The 19,805-nt window shown below is 49.9% G+C and overlaps 2 protein-coding genes across 7 annotated transcripts in view; one reads left to right on the forward strand and one right to left on the reverse strand.

The window, feature by feature from the left end:
- Positions 1-19,805, forward strand: part of LOC139746260 (uncharacterized) — a 224,400-nt gene that overhangs the window by 137,039 nt on the left and 67,556 nt on the right. The gene's annotated exons all lie outside the window — the stretch shown is intronic.
- Positions 1-19,805, reverse strand: part of LOC139746258 (putative neural-cadherin 2) — a 92,930-nt gene that overhangs the window by 72,275 nt on the left and 850 nt on the right. For 2 of the 3 annotated variants that reach the window (XM_071657287.1, XM_071657289.1), the window contains exon 2: positions 6,798-6,863. In XM_071657287.1, coding sequence (XP_071513388.1) covers positions 6,798-6,855 — 58 coding nt within the window. In that variant the 5' untranslated portion in view covers positions 6,856-6,863. Of the gene's footprint in view, positions 1-911; positions 2,822-6,797; positions 6,864-19,805 lie in introns of those variants that run through there. The other variant, XM_071657288.1, reaches the window with a different exon arrangement.

Below are 19,805 nucleotides of genomic sequence, written 5' to 3' on the forward strand. Positions count from 1 at the left end.
GCCTAGCAAACGCGGGAGACAGCGACAAATATATATATATATATATATATATATATATATATATATATATATATATATATATATATATATATATATATATATCACTCGTGACAGACGGCCTCCTGTTCACCTCCCGTCCCGTGGAGAGATAGACAGGAAGAGACTTTATTATGGAAACGAGACATTTGAGACCATATAGCGAGATTTGATATAGACAGTGAGATATAAGAAAGATGAAGTATCTGATACCCTCGCTCAGTCATGTGTTTATAATCTAAAACTGTGAGGAAAATGTCAAAAGGTGGATATTGAAATATGAGAGAAAGAAAACGGGACAGGCATGAGCAGATGTGTAATATTCTGTTCATCAGAAGATGGAAGGTTGGAGGTTTTCCCGATATGTTTGATGTATGAGATTGTGGCACCCACGGGAAATCACGGGAGTGGGGGGGGGGGAGGGGGTAAGGATTACCAGTGTGGTGCAGGTCAGGTCAGGCGCGCGTGCGTGCGTGTGTGTTCGTGCGTGCGTGTGTGCGCGTGCGTGCGTATGTGTGTGTGTGTGTGTGTGTGTGTGTAAAGAGGGCTGGACCATGGTAGCCTCTTGGTCCATTTCGCAAGACAGCCCCTAAGGGCAGGTGGACCAGCCTCTGCTCCGCACAGGGCCAGGCTGTGGTCCACACATGGCTAGCCTGTGGTCCACACAGGTCCCGGCGGGCCAGCCTCTGGTCCACACTGGTCCAGGCAGGCCAGACTCTGGTCCACACTGGTGCAGGCGGGCCAGACTCTGGTCCACACAGGTCCAGGCGGGCCAGACTCTGGTCCACACAGGTCCAGGCGGGCCAGACTCTGGTCCACACAGGTCCAGGCGGGCCAGCCTCTGGTCCACACAGGTGGGGGGGGGGGGTACTCACCTAAGAGGGTGCTGTTGGTGATGATCTGGAATATCTGGCCTGGGTCCATGGCTGGCCCGGTACTGCGGTGGTCCAGGGACGTACCCGGGGGTTCACCGGTCGTCCCCAGCGGACGGCCTCACCCACCACAACAGACCCCGAGACAACCGGGTCACACACACACACAGCTCACACGACCCCACGACCTCAGAGAATTTTCAGTTGGTCTCTGTTAATTTTGTTCGCCAGCTGGCTGGCTGCTCGTGTTATTTTGGCAGGAAATTGTTCTGGACATGCAGAGAGTCCTTGCAAGTAATGCTGGTGTTCCTATCAGTCAACCTCACGAGTTAAGGAAGGAAATGATGGTCAGTGTGAGGATAAACTAATATTGTGGTCAGACATGTTGCGTCAAGTGTTCGCTGAAGTTTTTGATCGCCAGTATGGAACTCATTCGAGAATAATACTCTGCTTTTTGCCGATATTTATCATCCATAATTCTAAGCATTACGCTGGCTCTTAACTATTCCCCCGTCAGTATGATTCACCCAACAGATTACATAGAAGTATAGAATGCTTTTACCCATAGTAAATATACATATATATATATATATATATATATGTAAATATCAGATTATAAAAAGCTCCTATCAACAGATAAACAACGAGTCATTTGAGCACTTTTTTCTCCCCAGTGGCCAGTGAGGCTAAGGACTGTAGTCCTTATCTTTTGCCGTTGTTGCGTGAACTTATGTTTGTATTCGTCTGCGTCATTTATTGTGCATTGCTCCCTGATGATTTATCCTTGGGTCACCTCCAACTGGAGGAACTTTGTAAGTTTACATTCCTGGGGGAAAAAAATGCTTTACGTGCGTTTTTCTGTAAGGTCTGGCAGCGTTATTTGTTGAAAGCCATCGCAATATTTCCTCATTATAGGAAATAAATGTGAGAGATTATCGCTCGTTGTCAGAAATGCACATTTGCGACACTTTCACTTTTTAAATATTTTCTGATTAATTTTTCAGAATTGTATTGTGGACAAACACCAGTAAACTGAGTCACGTATGGTTGATATTAGCCATCAATCAATCTCTTATGATTAATTGTAATCAGTCAAGAACATAGCGTCATTTATGATTAAAACCTTCAAAGATTGCGACCATTTTGCGCTCTCTAATACTCGGTGATCCATCGCTAGATCAATCTCTCGTTGATCACCATCTATCTCTGATTGACATCTCGATATAATCACCAATTCACCTCTGGATCAATGTCAAAGAATCAAAGGCCTATTTTCTGTCCCATGACGGGAGATTACGGCATTAATCATCCTGTTGAGGTCTCTGATACGTCAATAATCATAAGATACATTAATCATGAAAGAATTAATCAAACACGCGGGACTGAACGAGGCATTAATCGCCCTTGCTCACGGAGCCTTTCGACCTGACCCAACCAACACGTGAAGCCGCCACATGAGTAGGTGAGTGGCACTTGGCCTGACACTGTGTGTAAGGGAGGGAGGGAGGGAGTCGTCCAGCGTGGCACTGTGTGAGGGAGGGAGTTGTCCAGCGTGGCACTGTGTGAGGGAGGGAGGGAGGGAGTCGTCCAGCGTGGCACTGTGTGAGGGAGGGAGCAGTCCAGCGTGGCACTGTGTGAGGGAGGGAGCAGTCCAGCGTGGCACTGTGTGAGGGAGGAAGTCGTCCAGCGTGGCACTGTGTGAGGCAGGAAGCGGCCCTGGACACCCGCGTGCCAGGCAGAGCGACCACAGACTGTGTGCCTCACCTCCACACCCGCCGCCACACTCCACACGCGTCGACTTCACCCCGAGATCTGCACTCACCACATTGGCACCTTCTCCTGCGCACACACACACGCACACACACACACACACACACACACACACACACACACACACACACACACACACTGTGGACTCCTCACCATGATTATCATACTCATCAACTCTTGGTTATACCAGATATGGCTGACCAGTGCCAGCCACTTCAGCCAGTGCCACCCACTACTGCTGGTGGTCGGCCACACACACCACCCAGCACCACAGTGCCCTCCCCGCCCACACCACCACCACCCAGCACCACAGTGCCCTCCCCGCCCACACCACCACCACCCAGCACCACAGTGCCCTCCCCGCCCACACCACCACCACCAAGACACGTCGTCCAGCGTCACCTCACACCTCATCATCGTGGACAGTGGACTGCCTCCCCTTCTCCCCTGAGCTGAACTAAGTCAAGACAACGTAGAAACTAACCAGGAGAACTGGACCACGACCATCATGCACGCATACCACCACACCCTTGCTCACTGCCCCACACCCAGCTGACGTGGGCTGCCCCCACACCCGGCTGACGTGGGCTGCCCCACACCCAGCTCACGTGGGCTGCCCCACACCCAGCTCACGTGGGCTGCACCACACCCAGCTCACGTGGGCTGCCCCACACCCAGCTCACGTGGGCTGCCCCACACCCAGCTCACGTGGGCTGCCCCACACCCAGCTCACGTGGGCTGCCCCACACCCAGCTCACGTGGGCTGCCCCACACCCAGCTCACGTGGGCTGCACCACACCCAGCTCACGTGAGCTGCCCCACACCCAGCTCACGTGGGCTGCCCCACACCCAGCTCACGTGAGCTGCCCCACAGCCAGACCCAGCCCTCTACCACGGCACACAAGGCCCTCAGTCTGGACACTTATCAATTCCAGTAAACTACATTTTTCCATCTAATTTCCCGGTAAAGGATAGACCAGACCCTCGTTCATCCCGAACACCATCTGAAATGAACCGTTCACTTCTTCCTGGAAAAACTGATCGCCATTGTGGTAGGATATTATCCCAAGAAATCTATAAGTTTCCACGCAGTTTGAATATGATTTTCCAGGAAGACATGGGACATATAAGAATATTAATGAGACGTTTTATAAAGATGATCGGAGAGGGAGGGAGCGGATGTTGGACATAACAGTAGACATCACAGTTACCACTGTCCATTTTCTGTAATATCTTACACACTGTGAACACGACGTCTGTCTGTCACAAGTCACCTGGGGATTTCACAAAGCTCCTCCCTTCAGAGAAGATGGGAGAATTATATGCACACGTGATTCTTCGTGAAATACAGGCAGGACAAACGCAGACGGACGGACACGAAGTGGGAGGAGGAGAGTTGTGTGAACACAAGTCGCGCAGCAGTGTATAAAATCTTGGGTTTTCTGTAATTTTGGTTTTCTCTCATGTCGAGACCAAGGTACAGGCCGGTGATCACGTTAGCCAGCAGGACGTGTGTTTTCAGGGACTAAAAGAACGCCATAGAAACCATGGAAGGGAACCACGAGGCGTTGAACCAGCTCATGTGTATGGTGTAGTGTTGCCGGGTTGGCCATCATGACCCCACACTGGCCAGCCAGAACCCCTCCCCACACGTCAGGCAGAACCCACCCTACACGTCAAACCCCACCCTACACGTCAGCCAGAACCCCTCCCCACACGTCAGCCAGAACCCCTCCCCACACGTCAGCCAGAACCCCTCCCCACACGTCAGCCAGAACCCCTCCCCACACGTCAGGCAGAACCCCACACGTCAGTCAGAACCCCACCTCACACGTCAGTCAGAACCCCTCCCCACACGTCAGCCAGAACCCCTCCCCACACGTCAGGCAGAACCCAGCCCCACACGTCAGCCAGAACCCCACCCTACACGTCAGGCAGAACCCCACCCTACACGTCAGGCAGAACCCCACCCCACACGTCAGTCAGAACCCCTCCCCACACGTCAGGCAGAACCCCACCCCACACGTCAGTCAGAACCCCACCTCACACGTCAGTCAGAACCCCTCCCCACACGTCAGGCAGAACCCAACCCCACACGTCAGCCAGAACCCCTCCCCACACGTCAGGCAGAACCCCACCCCACACGTCAGGCAGAACCCCACCCTACACGTCAGGCAGAACCCCACCCTACACGTCAGGCAGAACCCCACCTCACACGTCAGGCAGAACCCCACCCCACACGTCAGGCAGAACCCCACCTCACACGTCAGGCAGAACCCCACCCCACACGTCAGGCAGAACCCCACCCCACACGTCAGGCAGAACCCCACCCCACACGTCAGGCAGAACCCCACCCCACACGTCAGGCAGAACCCCACCCCACACGTCAGGCAGAACCCCACCTCACACGTCAGGCAGAACCCCACCTCACACGTCAGGCAGAACCCCACCCTACACGTCAGGCAGAACCCCTCCCCACACGTCAGGCAGAACCCCACCCCACACGTCATGCAAAACAGTCGTACCCCATGATGGACTGGCAGGCAGGTTATAGGCCAGTTCCGGGGGAGGATGCTGGACAGGGTTATTAACAACTTCGTGGCGACGGTAAATAACGAATAATTATGGACTGGAGATAATTAAGGAATGTATTAAACGTTTAATTATTTCAGAGCTTAATTTCCGGCTGTAATGGCCCCAAAGCAACATTCACAGCAGAGAATCTTATACAACCTAAAATGTATGACCTTCATTGAAATGTTAAAGAGATTAAACTAAATAAAGTACAGAAAAATATATACTATGACTTTATAGAAAAGTTATATATATATATATATATATATATATATATATATATATATATATATATATATATATATATATATATATATATATATAAATACGAATAAAGTGTATATGAACGCGCACCTTCATATATATATATATATATATATATATATATATATATATATATATATATATATATGAGCTTCTACGTGTTATGGAAGTGTTTATTTGTGTTTTCCTTACTTTTTTAAAATCTAAAGTGGGTTCCGCGTTATTACGTACTCTACTGTGTTATTACGTACCCTTCCGTGCTGTTTCTACTTTTGACCTGAACCCGAGCCAAAGTGTCTACGTGTGGAACGGACCACATATGTCACTTGACCAGCTTCTGCATCATTCCTGACCTGACAGTGTCTCCTGTGTATCCTCCCTGAAGTTCAGCACCGAGGGGAATACACAGGACATTTACTACTTTGGATATAGGCCAGTGAATGAATGAATTGAAGAACTATTCAGGAAACATAACTCTTCCTGTGAATGATGCATGTGCATGAAGGGTTGTTATACGCGATGAACAGAATAAAGATTTCTAAGGTGTTTATGCACATTTTTCCATATTTTATAAATATGATATTGTTTAGTTCGTACAGATCCTCTTTAAACTAATATTATATTAGCCACCCATAAACCTTTCGTTTTCTTTATTTTTGATCCATAGTAGAAAACGAAAATTTTTAAGCCTAACTATACTAAGTTTTTGATGGGCGCACAGGAACAGGAGTTTATTTATACAGCGAGAAATTTTTCAATGCCATTATGGAAATGAATTATCACAGATAAAAGAAGAGGGGCACAGTAGCCTGGATGGAAGGGACCCATCATCACAAATGGGAAAAGAGGGATACTGGGTTTAGTTGGTGGAGAGCCATTATAGGGGAATGAAAAGAGGGAAGTACAGAGGCTAGGGTGGAGGGGAGCCATCATCACAGGTGGAGGTAGAGAGGTACAGAGGCCAGGGTGGAGGGGAGCCATCATCACAGGTGGAGGTAGAGGGGTACAGAGGCCAGGGTGGAGGGGAGCCATCATCACAGGTGGAGGTAGAGGGGTACAGAGGCCAGGGTGGAGGGGAGCCATCATCACAGGTGGAGGTAGAGGGGTACAGAGGCCAGGGTGGAGGGGAGCCATCATCACAGGTGGAGGTAGAGGGGTACAGAGGCCAGGGTGGAGGGGAGCCATCATCACAGGTGGAGGTAGAGGGGTACAGAGGCCAGGGTGGAGGGGAGCCATCATCACAGGTGGAGGCACAAGATGAAGGGCAGGTCGTGTACTCACTGTTGTGAAGGTTCTCCTCCAGAGGGATCAGTAGCGGGATGACAACGTTGACGGCCATCTGTCAACCTGCAACAATGAAGGACAACAACTTTACTATACTCTCTCTCTCTCTCTCTCTCTCTCTCTCTCTCTCTCTCTCTCTCTCTCTCTCTCTCTCTCTCTCTCTCCCGGCAACACCACCTGACCTCCTCGTGTACAGGATATTCGAGGTCATCATTCCAGTCAGTCAGCCAAGGTTGGTGTTGTACCCATCACAGAATCGCGACGGGTCATCCATGTAACGTGATCTACACATTATGATGTACCCCATCACCCAGGCACCTGCTGGAGGTGTAGTGCTGCTCTGTGTTATAAGGATACATACATCCTGAGTGTCTTGAAGGTAAAGGAGGGTTGTACAATACGAGGAACACCACGCTACACTCCCTCTGTCGTTCACTACGTCCCGCACCATCCACCATGTTCCCCCTACAGAGATGTATTAGCAAAACCTCACGTTACATTTAGGTCAGGTATGCTAAGTTATTGTTGTGATTACAGTGAATTTGACACGGCAGACTTAAACAACAGCTACAGTTATCGCAATCTGTAAACCATCCCAAACAGGATGAGAACAGTGAACGAATTTCGCCCCTGACCCTCAGCCACCCATCATCTGATGTATTTCTCACATGTGTATCAGGATTATGTCCCCTGCATCCATACAGACGCAGCATCTGGTGGAGAATGTCAGACCATACAGGCCGCTCACGTATATAGCAATACGTGACCTGGGGCAGTGGATTGTATGGCATCCCTGAATTGAAGTGTAAAGCATGGATGACATTAACACCAAGTGGAATGATTGCATCAGTACCAACATGGATGCCTACCATGGCTTCCTCGAGAACTCTGCAACACTTCAGGCAGCGGACGTGCCCTGCATCACACCCACCATTATATATCATGCAGCAGCCAGAGCGAACCTTTTTACCTCATCATCACAAACCCTACAAGAATGTCGGTAGCAAATTGATTCGTGAGGTACACACTACGACAAGATCTTACAACCTCTACCAACTGCGACACTTGAATGATGCCAACATCAGCTAGAGTTATGGAGAACCTTGAGGGGTTGGTGGTTTGACTTGGCAAACTCCCTCCTCTCCCAGCATCAGTCACCTCCCACCCCACTTCATTAGGAGATCAACTTACCCACGTACACTTTGCCACCATCAGCAGACACTCCTCCACCTTGATACCTTCCACCTCCCTGCTTGACATCCAGCCCCACCATCCCCTCCGTCAATAAAAGAATTTAAAATCAGCAGATAATGACACAACCTCAAGGGTAAAGCACCCTACAACACCCATGAACCAATGTGTGAAGCTGGAGAAGGATTCCAACCCTGAACTGACCAAACCACTCGTCCATCATCTGCGCCTCCCCTACAGCATTCAGTCTGCCCCACTGACTGGAAGACTTCGTCTCCCAATACCAAATGTCAACAAATCTACAAATATCTTCGAGTTACGACCTGTTGCCACTCCCCCGACCACTCACTTCCTTTCAGTAGCTTGAGAAAACTTGTGTCAGTGTGAAAAGATGATTCTTAACAGCTTCCAGAGCTGGACCATCGCCACCCACCTTACTCTGCAGCACACCATGTCTCACGTCCAGCCATACCCCATCCCAGTCCCCGCCTCCAAGTTGGTCTGGCCACCAAGTTTCTCCGTGTGACTCTGGACGAGGAACGACCTGGAAAGATGTCATTACCATCTCCAAATCCACCGACTGTCCAGTCTTGGTAGACTTGAGACAGCTGGACTCCCTGCACCTGCACGTAGGGAGATGCAACCCTCCTTCATCCTTCCCAGAACCTTCCCTGTTCCTGCACCACCTGTCGAGAGACGCCACACGCAGTCGTCCTCACGATTCTCTCCTGCCATCACCGGAACCTCATCCGACAGCTCGGGAATTAAGTTCCTGCACCATCCCCGCCACCATCATGTCTTGCTACCATAGATCCCTCGTCCCCGAGTTGCAAGTTTGGCACCACAACCTCATCGGGTCAACCAATGTTGCCAGACCTTGTCGATTTGGGCCAACCACTGTTCACCACATCTAGTCCATACGTAGTTGGGTAGTTTATAAACAAGGAAATTTGTACTCATTGACTCTTATATATATAATTGTCTGTATTAAACACAAAGCTAAGACATTCGCTCGATTACCCAGGATGAACGCAATGGTCCCTGCATTCTATACACGAAGTGTGGTAACGAATGGATTAATCATAATATTTCGTATGAATATTTCTTGCTGACCCCAACAGGCTGGTGGAACTCCCATAAAGAATGGCAAGTTGTCTGTGCCAATCCTTCCTCAGGGACCGAGTTCACAAAGGCGCTCTCCTCAGAGGGAGTTCAGAAAATGCTTGAGGCGTGAGTGGTTCCCCGGGTCAGTGAGTAAGACAGTGGGTGGGTGGCCAGTGAATGAGTCGTTAGACGGTGCACGTGACCTGGCTTGCAAATCCAGGTCCCAGGTAGGGAGGCGTGACCTGGCTTCCCAAACCAGGTCAGAGGTTGAAAGGCATGACTTGTCTTCAACCCATGTGACCAGCACTAGAGTCCTACATTCCATAGTGAAGGTCAGGTCAAAGGCTTAGTCGTCCTAACCAAGGGTCGTACCGAAGTGCTTGATAGTCGTGCCTAAGAGTCGAAAGGTCGTGGTCAAAAGGGTTCAAGGCCTGACCTCCACTAAGACCTTGACCTCACACGTTCAGCAACAAGTTCCTACCGTTTTTCAGGAGCCGAATCCCATTTTCTAGCACAGGGGGAACAGGGTTATTACGAGTCCAGTAACCTTACCATTATCATTTACTAAGTTCTTTACTTCTGGTTTATTCTCGTTGGACGAAAGATTACGATTGTGTGACGCAGACACGACCCGCGTTGTGTGTGTGTGTGTGTGTATGTGTGCGCGAGGGGGGGTGGGGGATACAGGAGATAAACTGGGGTTAAGTATATGTAAAGTTGATGTAAGAGAAACATGGATGGCTGTTGACCTGTCGTGGTCCAGTGGACAACCTCACTTGTAGTTATCCATTTGGCCTGAGTTCGACACCTGGGCACGCAGTCGTGAATGGTTTACATGTACCATTTTCTCTCATGACGATGTTTCCCATTTTCTCTCATGCGAATGTTGACCACATCGTCCACACAGTACCCGTCACTGCCTTCCCTGGTGACCGTGTTCAAGACGGGCGCCCGACCCTACACCACATGCATCGATGAGCCAAAGATCCGGATCAACACGGGTCGTTCGCGAGCAAATCCGATCCGGGAGCAATGCGATTCGTTCGTGAGGGATTCGAGCTTATTGGCTTAACAAAATACGTGGGAATGATTTGTGGAAAGACGTATATATCTCTATAGATGACATGGCCATCAGCAGGGGTTCATGAAAACCACCAATAAGTTCCAGCATGTAATCATACACATCTAATGTACACGACAGAAAGTAGTTTATATATTGAGATTTTGATGGTTTATTTGGGTTAAGAGATGTTAGGTTGTCTGAGACCGACCACGTGTTGGTGGATGACGAGGAGCACGTGTTAGTGGTGGATGAGGAGGTGCACGTGTTGGTGGTGGATGACGAGGAGCACGTGTTGGTGGTGGATGTTATGGCTGGGGCCGTCCAGTGTTAGTGTGGAGGTAACGTTGTTGTGGTACATGTTGGGGGTGCGGGATGTGTCCTGCTGGGGGGAGGGAGGTCACATGACCCAGCTCAGGGAGGGAGGGAGCCTACATGACCCAGCTCAGAGAGGAAGGGAGCCTACATGACCCAGCTCAGGGAGGGAGGGAGCCTGCATGACCCAGCGTAGGGAGGGAGGGAGCCTACATGACCCAGCTCAGGGAGGGAGGGAGGGAGCCTACATGACCCAGCTCAGGGAGGGAGGGAGGGAGCCTACATGACCCAGCTCAGGGAGGGAGGGAGGGAGCCTGCATGACCCAGCTCAGGGAAGGAGGGAGGGAGCCTACATGACCCAGCTCAGGGAGGGAGGGAGGGAGGGAGCCTGCATGACCCAGCTCAGGGAGGGAGGGAGCCTACATGACCCAGCTCAGGGAGGGAGGGAGCCTACATGACCCAGCTCAGGGAGGGAGGGAGCCTACAAGACCCAGCTCAGGGAGGGAGGGAGCCTACATGACCCAGCTCATGGAGGGTGGGAGCCTACATGACCCAGCTCAGAGAGGGAGGGAGCCTACAAGACCCAGCTCAGGGAGGGAGGAAGCCTACATGAGCCAGCTCAGGGAGGGTGGGAGCCTACAAGACCCAGCTCAGGGAGGGAGGGAGCCTAAATGACCTAGCTCAGAGAGGGAGGGAGCCTACATGACCCAGCTCAGGGAGAGAGGGAGCCTGCATGACCCAGTTCAGGGAGGGAACGAGCCTGCATGACCCAGGGAGCCTACATGACCCAGCTCAGGGAGTGAGGGAGCCTACATGACCCAGCTCAGGGAGGGAGGGAGCCTACATGACCCAGCTCAGGGAGGGAGGGAGCCTACATGACCCAGCTCAGGGAGGGAGGGAGCCTACATGACCCAGCTCAGGGAGGGAGGGAGCCTACATGACCCAGCTCAGAGAGGGAGGGAGCCTACATGACCCAGCTCAGGGAGGGAGGGAGCCTACATGACCCAGCTCAGGGAGGGAGGGAGGGAGCCTACATGACCCAGCTCAGGGAGGGAGGGAGCCTACATGGCCCAGCTCAGAGAGGGAGGGAGCCTACATGACCCAGCTCAGGGAGGGAGGGAGCCTACATGACCCAGCTCAGGGAGGGAGGGAGCCTACATGACCCAGCTCAGGGAGGGAGGGAGCCTGCATGACCCAGCTCAGGGAGGGAGCGAGCCTGCATGACCCAGCGCAGGGAGGGAGGGAGCCTACATGACCCAGCTCAGGGAGGGAGCCTACATGACCCAGCTCAGGGAGGGAGCCTGCATGACCCAGTTCAACACCTTTAACACAGCAGAAGCCTCCCTCCCTCCCTCCCTCCCTTACGTCATCACCCTCACTCGGATCTGTTCCATTTCTTCATAAAATATTGGGCAGCTGTTGTGTCTGTGTGGCGGCCCGCCCATGGCAGTTCTGTGTTGTACCCTCGTGCCTCAGCTGAACTTCCTGGATATACCCAACATATCACCGGACGCATATACCCCACGGATATATATAAGGTCAGGTCAGGTCAGGTCAGGTCACGATACGTTATAATTTCAGGGTTTGAAAATGGTTTGAGGGGCCAGTATTGCTCCACGCATGTTGTTCACTGTATTTTGGAAAGCTGTTTTATCCTCGTTAAAATACATTACCACAATTAGGTGGCAATTTGTCCTCAATATGCTGGCTGGGGCAACGAAGATGTGGTGGTGCAAATTTTGCATAGAAGAACGTAAAATCTACCGCACACTTAATAAAAACCTTGAAATAAATAGATTGTGTTTTATAAAAGTTTCCCCAGCATAGTTTTCTGTAGACAATAACAATCCAACGTTCCTTGAAGTACACGCCGTTTTCTGTAAACTACAACAAGGCAGTTTGTTTAAAGTACAACAGTAAACAAGACTTGGTCCCATACTGAAGCCTTCCCATCGTTACGACCTAGTGACCTCGTCAGGCAAGGTTAACTACCCAATTAAGGCGGATTTAACGAGGCAGGGACCGCTAGAGCCCCTGGCCAGGCAATAACCCATGTTCTCCTCCACAGAAAACGTCATGCTCTGGCATAACACAATAAGAATTTCGACCTAACAACTTATTGTATGATTATTTTTATTGTATGTTCTGTTGTCATGGTATAGCATGATAGGGTCCTTGTGTATAATGACCCGACCTTTGACCTTCCCTATGAGGCAGAGGTCAGAGGCAAGGCCGCATAGTCAAGGCTCGCGAGGTCGTGCTCAAGGGTCGTACCGTCGTGCTCAAGAGTCGTACCGTCGTGCTCAAGGGTCGTACCGTCGTGCTCAAGGGTCGTACCGTCGTGCTCAAGGGTCGTACCGTCGTGTTCAAGGGTCGTACCGTCGTTTTCATCATAGCTTTAGAATACTTTTAGTTATATTTTCAATGAGTTTTTCTCAAATTCCACACGACAATATTTAGTGACGAAATACACGATCACTGAAGAAACAACACCAGTGCAGTACAGTGAAGCCAACACTCACTCCCTGGCCAGGATCTCAGTGGTACTTACGTCACAGTGACGTCAGAAAGTTTCTTTTCCCATCACGAGCCAGCCAATTATTCTTCTTCACTGGGAATAAAATGCCTCATGACAAGACGGGAAGATTTCCGTTTTCTTTACGGGCACAAAGAGAGAGAGAGAGAGAGAGAGAGAGAGAGAGAGAGAGAGAGAGAGAGAGAGGCCGATTCGCGCCGCCATAATTTCGGTACATAAGTGTGATTCTGGAACTTGAAGACACTGGAGTGTGACCCGTATGGCAGGTCTGGCTCTACTATCGTCTGCTGGAGGTCAGTGTGAGACAGGAAGGGAACCGGTTGTGTAGCGGTGCAAGATAATGCTACGTGCTCTCTCTCTCTCTCTCTCTCTCTCTCTCTCTCTCTCTCTCTCTCTCTCTCTCTCTCTCACACACACACACACACCGCTCCTGCAGAAGGAATTCCAGCTCATTCTCCATACGTTATTAAGGTAAAAAATATTCCGGGTTGTGTAAAGTTAAGAAATTGATATCATTTTTCTCATCCTGGCCTTCCTGTAGTCTCTCTCTCTCTCTCTCTCTCTCTCTCTCTCTCTCTCTCTCTCTCTCTCTCTCTCTCTCTCTCCATCCCCTGGATGGGGGGGGGGGTGGCAGCCAGCAGGGGGTCCACACAGGAACACCGTCTCAACAGCCACCTCCCCACAACTTGTGTTCTCTCGAGCACCTAACCCTCCCCCAGGCTACACTCTGGTGTACCACACACAAAATAAATAGCCCTCATATATATATATATATATATATATATATATATATATATATATATATATATATATATATATATATATATATGTGTGTGTGTGTGTGTGTGTATACATATATACGTATGTAAAGAGAGAGAGAGAGAGAGGTGAAATCGCACTTCACCAGTACTTGATACAATATTATTGAACATGTGATCATATTCTATACATGTGGCAGAACATGTTTCGTGGAGACAGTCCACCTCATCATCATCACTACTTAACAAAGTGATTTCACACCCAACATGAGAGCGTGGTCCAGCGTGTGTCACAACCCACTGCTGACCTGACCAACGGTGAGCAGGGTAAGCGGGGTCACGTGGCGGGCCCCGGGGGTTGCCCAGTGTCCTTGTAGCTTCGTGTTTTGTCAGTTCTTTCAGGAAAATGTTAAAGTCCAGGTGAGTGTGTAGCTTGGCTCTGATGCTGTACTGGGGGACGGGGGGGGGTCCTGCGGGGTGGGTATTGAACGTGGCTCTGGCGGAATGGCTTTTACCAGGAGATGGTGGATCCAGGGTTCGAGCCACACTGAGAACAGTTGATAACCTCAACAGGAAAGATGATGTCAAGACGAGACACAGAGACGTTTGTGGTGGCTGGGGGAGACACGACCCTCCCCCCCCGCCTGGTACAGCGTGTGTGTGGTGGCTGGGGGAGGCACGACCCCCTCTGGTACAGTTACTCACCCCCCGCTGACTGGGCAGGATCCACAGGAAGAATTTATGTGACACAGTTAAAAGCATTCCTCCCCAGCGGCCGGGGGGGGGGGGGGGGGGGGGGGGGGGGACCACTGGCTCTCTTGGGGGAGGGGGGAGGATACTGACTGGTTGGTATACCCAGGTTGGTATACCTGTCTCTCCCTGTCATTTTTACCGTAGAGACTGACACTGTAATGCCCCCCCCCCCCACCCCTCCTCACTCGGTACGGGAGTAATACAACATTCAACCTTAAGGGTTAACACTGTATTGCCCCTGAGTTGGCTTTTATGCTATGAGATCAGACCAGTAAGGAGGAGTGGTGACGGCAGCTGGTGTCACTGCACCAGCTGGCAGCCTCCCAAACATAATATTTGGAGAAGATCAATGTATTCAGGATCTTCATATTCAGGATCTTCATATTCCTGTAGTTTAGTTATTTCACGATCACGTGTTACAGCTTCTCTTGTGTCACGTGTTCAGTACAGTGTATCACATGCGACATGGACGACACATAAATCCATCAATGAACTATTAATAAACTGTGATATAAAGAAGTAAACATGATGAATCGATCTTTGTGTTGTGAAGACATTTCTATATTCTCAGAGACGCAAATGATGATGTCTTCAAAACTCTGGTTTCTAATAAGTCATGGTCGTGTGAGGCGAGCCAGGGCTAATAATGAGAAGCCTTCGTTCGCTCTGAGGTCTTGTTTGAATTACCAATACCTCCTCAACAAAACTGTCATGGTTTTTTATCCCTTCGTGAGTTAGTCATTTGCATATTAACGTGAGGGACGGATCAATATTCTCATGTTTCACAACCCTCACGACACTGACTCATGACACACACAGACACACACACACACACACACACACACACACACACACACACACACGGACCAGTCAGCAGTGCTGCCTTCACAGTACTGCGCTGAGGAGCAGAGTGCCTGAGCCTTCAGCAGCTCAGCTACTGATGGCAATGTGGACACATCTTGTGCTCAGGAGATGATGTACAGTTGCTGCTCAGGAGATCCACACCCGTTGCTGTGGGAGATCAACACCTGGTGCTCAGGAAATCTATAGTTGTAAAACGTTTATCAAAATCCTAAAAGAAAATCTTGCACCAAGAAATCCGTCTCTCGCGGCCACATTAATTATATCCGAACCTTCCCAAGCTTGACAATAGAGACTCCACCCACACCAAGGTGGACTAAAGTCTGCAGGAAAACAGACTCGTGAGTCTAAACCTTATATAAACAACACTGACTATTTTTCAAGATGTTCTCTCCTGCTGGATTTTATAACAAGGATAGTTAGCCAGTCATGGAAGGTCCCTGGGTTGGTGTACGTGACAGTGCTTGAAGGTTTTGACCTGACCATCAAGGTGGGTAACCTAAAGCACAGAGGGTTCTTCTTCCTCCTGTGTGAGGGCTTGACCTCTGACCTGACAGGATAACACTCACGTGACAGGTCAGGTCTTCACAAAAACAGATTGTGTCGTTTTGCTCGAGGGTCGCACCCCGTCGTGCTCAAAGGTCGTACCGTCTTAAGGGTCGCACCGTCGTGGTTGAGGGTCGGACCGTCGAGGTTGAGGGTCGGACCGTCGAGGTTAAGGGTCGTACCGTCATGGTTAAGGGTCGGACCGTCGTGGTTGAGGAGGCACCATACAACCCCAGGTTTATCTGGACCAGTGTTGACAGAGACACACAAGAGCCTCCTACAGGCGCTTGTGTCGTCGTGTTCCTCGTCGTCCTGTCGTTATGTGAGGCAGGCAGGCAGGCAGTGTGTGTGTGAGGGAGTGCCTCACCCACCGAGCCATGATGCTGACGCCAGCCTCGTACCTCCCCGAAGAAAGTATCCCGCCACAGCCGGGAATGACCCCCGGAATACACGGGGTTTGGTACGAGAGAATGACTGGCTGGGTGGTGGGGGAGATTGCTATACTTCACTGGGTATTGGGAGGGCTTGGCTATGTCCCCTCCCCAGGGGCGGGTGTTGAAGACCTGGTCCCCACCTCCGCAGGGGCGGGTGTTGAAGACCTGGTCCCCACCTCCGCAGGGGCGGGTGTTGAAGACCTGGTCCCCACCTCCCCAGGGGCGGGTGTTGAAGAAATTATTCCCTTCACAGCCGTGCAAGGTGAATCATAACATCACACAGTAAGGTACTGGACTCGTGCTTCATATATCCTGCATGATCATGAGTAAGGTAAAATAGTTGATGTCTCTCACCGCTGATATGTTCAACCTGACGTACACATAACTCCAGACATGAACGAGACTCGAACCTCACCGAGAAAAGTGAAGAAAATCTTGTGTTAGAGGTTTACAGTGACCACCAGACCTCCCCTCCTCTCGTTCTGTGTTGTCACTGCCACCTTCGGTAAGTCGTCACTCCTGACACCACAACATGGCATTGCTTAAACGAGTCCAGCAAACCTCAGATCACCTCGTTAATGTCTACCGAGGCAGTGAAGACGTCACAAAAGGCATAGACAACCCTAAGACCCTCGTCAGTCTACGTAACATGACGCTTTCTCAGAGTGTTGTCCACACCACACCAGCCGTGGCCTTGGTCCCAGCCCTCCTTCAGTAGGAGAGCATCCAGCCAGCGCCTGCCCCCTGGAGTCCCGGAAGAAGTGGCCGAAACACAGGAGTTGGCGGATGCCTGGGGGTGCCACAGTGGGGGCGGCCTATCCCCTCCCGTTGAAGGAGACAGATGAAGGATCAAAGGATCCGTGATCCTAACAAAGAACACCGAGGTGGGGGGGGGCGGAGGTTTGGATCCTCCAGTCCAGCGGCGGGAGGAGGAGGAGGATCAAGAGGCTGGTGGTGGAACCTCTTGCTCAGACTGGGATCAAAACCCCCGGACCCTTCCACATACTCTCTCTCTCTCTCTCTCTCTCTCTCTCTCTCTCTCTCTCTCTCTCTCTCTCTCTCTCTCTCTCTCTCGTTAACCTGACGCTGTGACTCACTCATGAGAGAGAGAGAGAGAGGGAGAGATGACAACACAGGGAGCTTACAAAGAACACGACGTGCATGACGAGGAGCTGCGAGGGGAGGACCTTCCTCCGCCAGCAGACTGGCGGCTGATGATGATGACCTGGTCACCACTGTAGACTCCACCATCATCATCATCATCATCATCATCATTAACCCTCGTCCTCACCATGATCACACCACACAAGACACACATGTTCACCGTCTCATCATTTTTCTCCTGGGTGGAGTGTGTTTTACGCTGGTAGAGTGGTCGTTTGATTTTACATTTACATCACTTTGTGAATGAGGTATTATCCAGGGTGGGCGGTGCTCTGAAGTGCTGGGGAAACACTGGCGGTGTAAAGGGACGGAGGCGTGTGAGTGGGAAAGGAATGGAACAGGAGGGAGGGGCAGAGTGTTAATGACGGGGGATGGGAGAGGCGTGAGAGATGGGTAGAGAGACAATATAGGAGAGGAATGGGACGGGAGAAAAGCCTTTAATGACGTGGCTGAAACAGAGCCAGGATACGTGACAAAGGTTTGGAGGCAAGACCGTGTTATACTGGGTTGTTCCTTTCCTTGTGTTGAACCATTGTAAGGCTGGGGGCGGGGGGGGGGTTAGGGCACCCATGACCTGCTCCTCTGGTCTCGTCATGACCGGGGGATCGAACCCTGGTCTTGCTGTTCTCTCGTACACAAATATTGGCTTGCCTGTTGGCCCACCTTACCCTGACCAAGTTCGTAATAATCCAGAATGATAATGATAACTGGAATGATAATAATGATAACTGGAATGATAATAATGATAACTGGAATGATAATAATGATAACTAATATTGATGATAGTGATGATGATAATTTGTGATGATGGTAATGACAATAAATAATTATAATAATGATACATTTAACATCTTCCCTGCAGGATTTCTTATTGTCTTCAATTACAAAAAGCCTTCACTCGACACTTCCTTAAAAACTTATATATATATATATATATATATATATATATATATATATATATATATATATATATATATATATATATAAAGTGATTGGTTCTCAGTGAATGTAGGTTTGCGGCAGGGGTGTGTGATGTCTCCATGGTTGTTTAATTTGTTTATGGATGGGGTTGTTAGGGAGGTAAATGCAAGAGTCTTGGAAAGAGGGGCAAGTATGAAGTCTGTTGGGGATGAGAGAGCTTGGGAAGTGAGTCAGTTGTTGTTCGCTGATGATACAGCGCTGGTGGCGGATTCATGTGAGAAACTGCAGAAGCTGGTGACGGAGTTTGGTAAAGTGTGTGGAAGAAGAAAGTTAAGAGTAAATGTGAATAAGAGCAAGGTTATTAGGTGCAGTAGGGTTGAGGGTCAAGTCAATTGGGAGGTGAGTTTGAATGGAGAAAAACTGGAGGAAGTGAAGTGTTTTAGATATCTGGGAGTGGATCTGTCAGCGGATGGAACCATGGAAGCGGAAGTGGATCATAGGGTGGGGGAGGGGGCGAAAATTTTGGGAGCCTTGAAAAATGGGTGGAAGTCGAGAACATTATCCCGGAAAGCAAAAATGGGTATGTTTGAAGGAATAGTAGTTCCAACAATGTTGTATGGTTGCGAGGCGTGGGCTATGGATAGAGTTGTGCGCAGGAGGATGGATGTGCTGGAAATGAGATGTTTGAGGACAATGTGTGGTGTGAGGTGGTTTGATCGAGTAAGTAACGTAAGGGTAAGAGAGATGTGTGGAAATAAAAAGAGCGTGGTTGAGAGAGCAGAAGAGGGTGTTTTGAAGTGGTTTGGGCACATGGAGAGAATGAGTGAGGAAAGATTGACCAAGAGGATATATGTGTCGGAGGTGGAGGGAACGAGGAGAAGAGGGAGACCAAATTGGAGGTGGAAAGATGGAGTGAAAAGGATTTTGTGTGATCGGGGCCTGAACATGCAGGAGGGTGAAAGGAGGGCAAGGAATAGAGTGAATTGGAGCGATGTGGTATACAGGGGTTGACGTGCTGTCAGTGGATTGAATCAAGGCATGTGAAGCGTGCGGGGTAAACCATGGAAAGCTGTGTAGGTATGTATATTTGCGTGTGTGGACGTGTGTATGTACAGGTGTATGGGGGGGGGGGTTGGGCCATTTCTTTCGTCTGTTTCCTTGCGCTACCTCGCAAACGCGGGAGACAGCGACGAGGTACAAAAAAAAAAAAAAAAAAAAAAAAAAAAAAAAAAAAAAAAAATATATATATATATATATATATATATATATATATATATATATATATATATATATATATATATGCCCAATAAACGGAAGGAGTGAGCATGTGCTCCCTGCTAGAGAGAGAGAGAGAGAGAGAGA

Source organism: Panulirus ornatus, chromosome 64, assembly GCF_036320965.1.
Source record: "Panulirus ornatus isolate Po-2019 chromosome 64, ASM3632096v1, whole genome shotgun sequence".
NCBI lineage: Eukaryota > Metazoa > Arthropoda > Malacostraca > Decapoda > Palinuridae > Panulirus > Panulirus ornatus.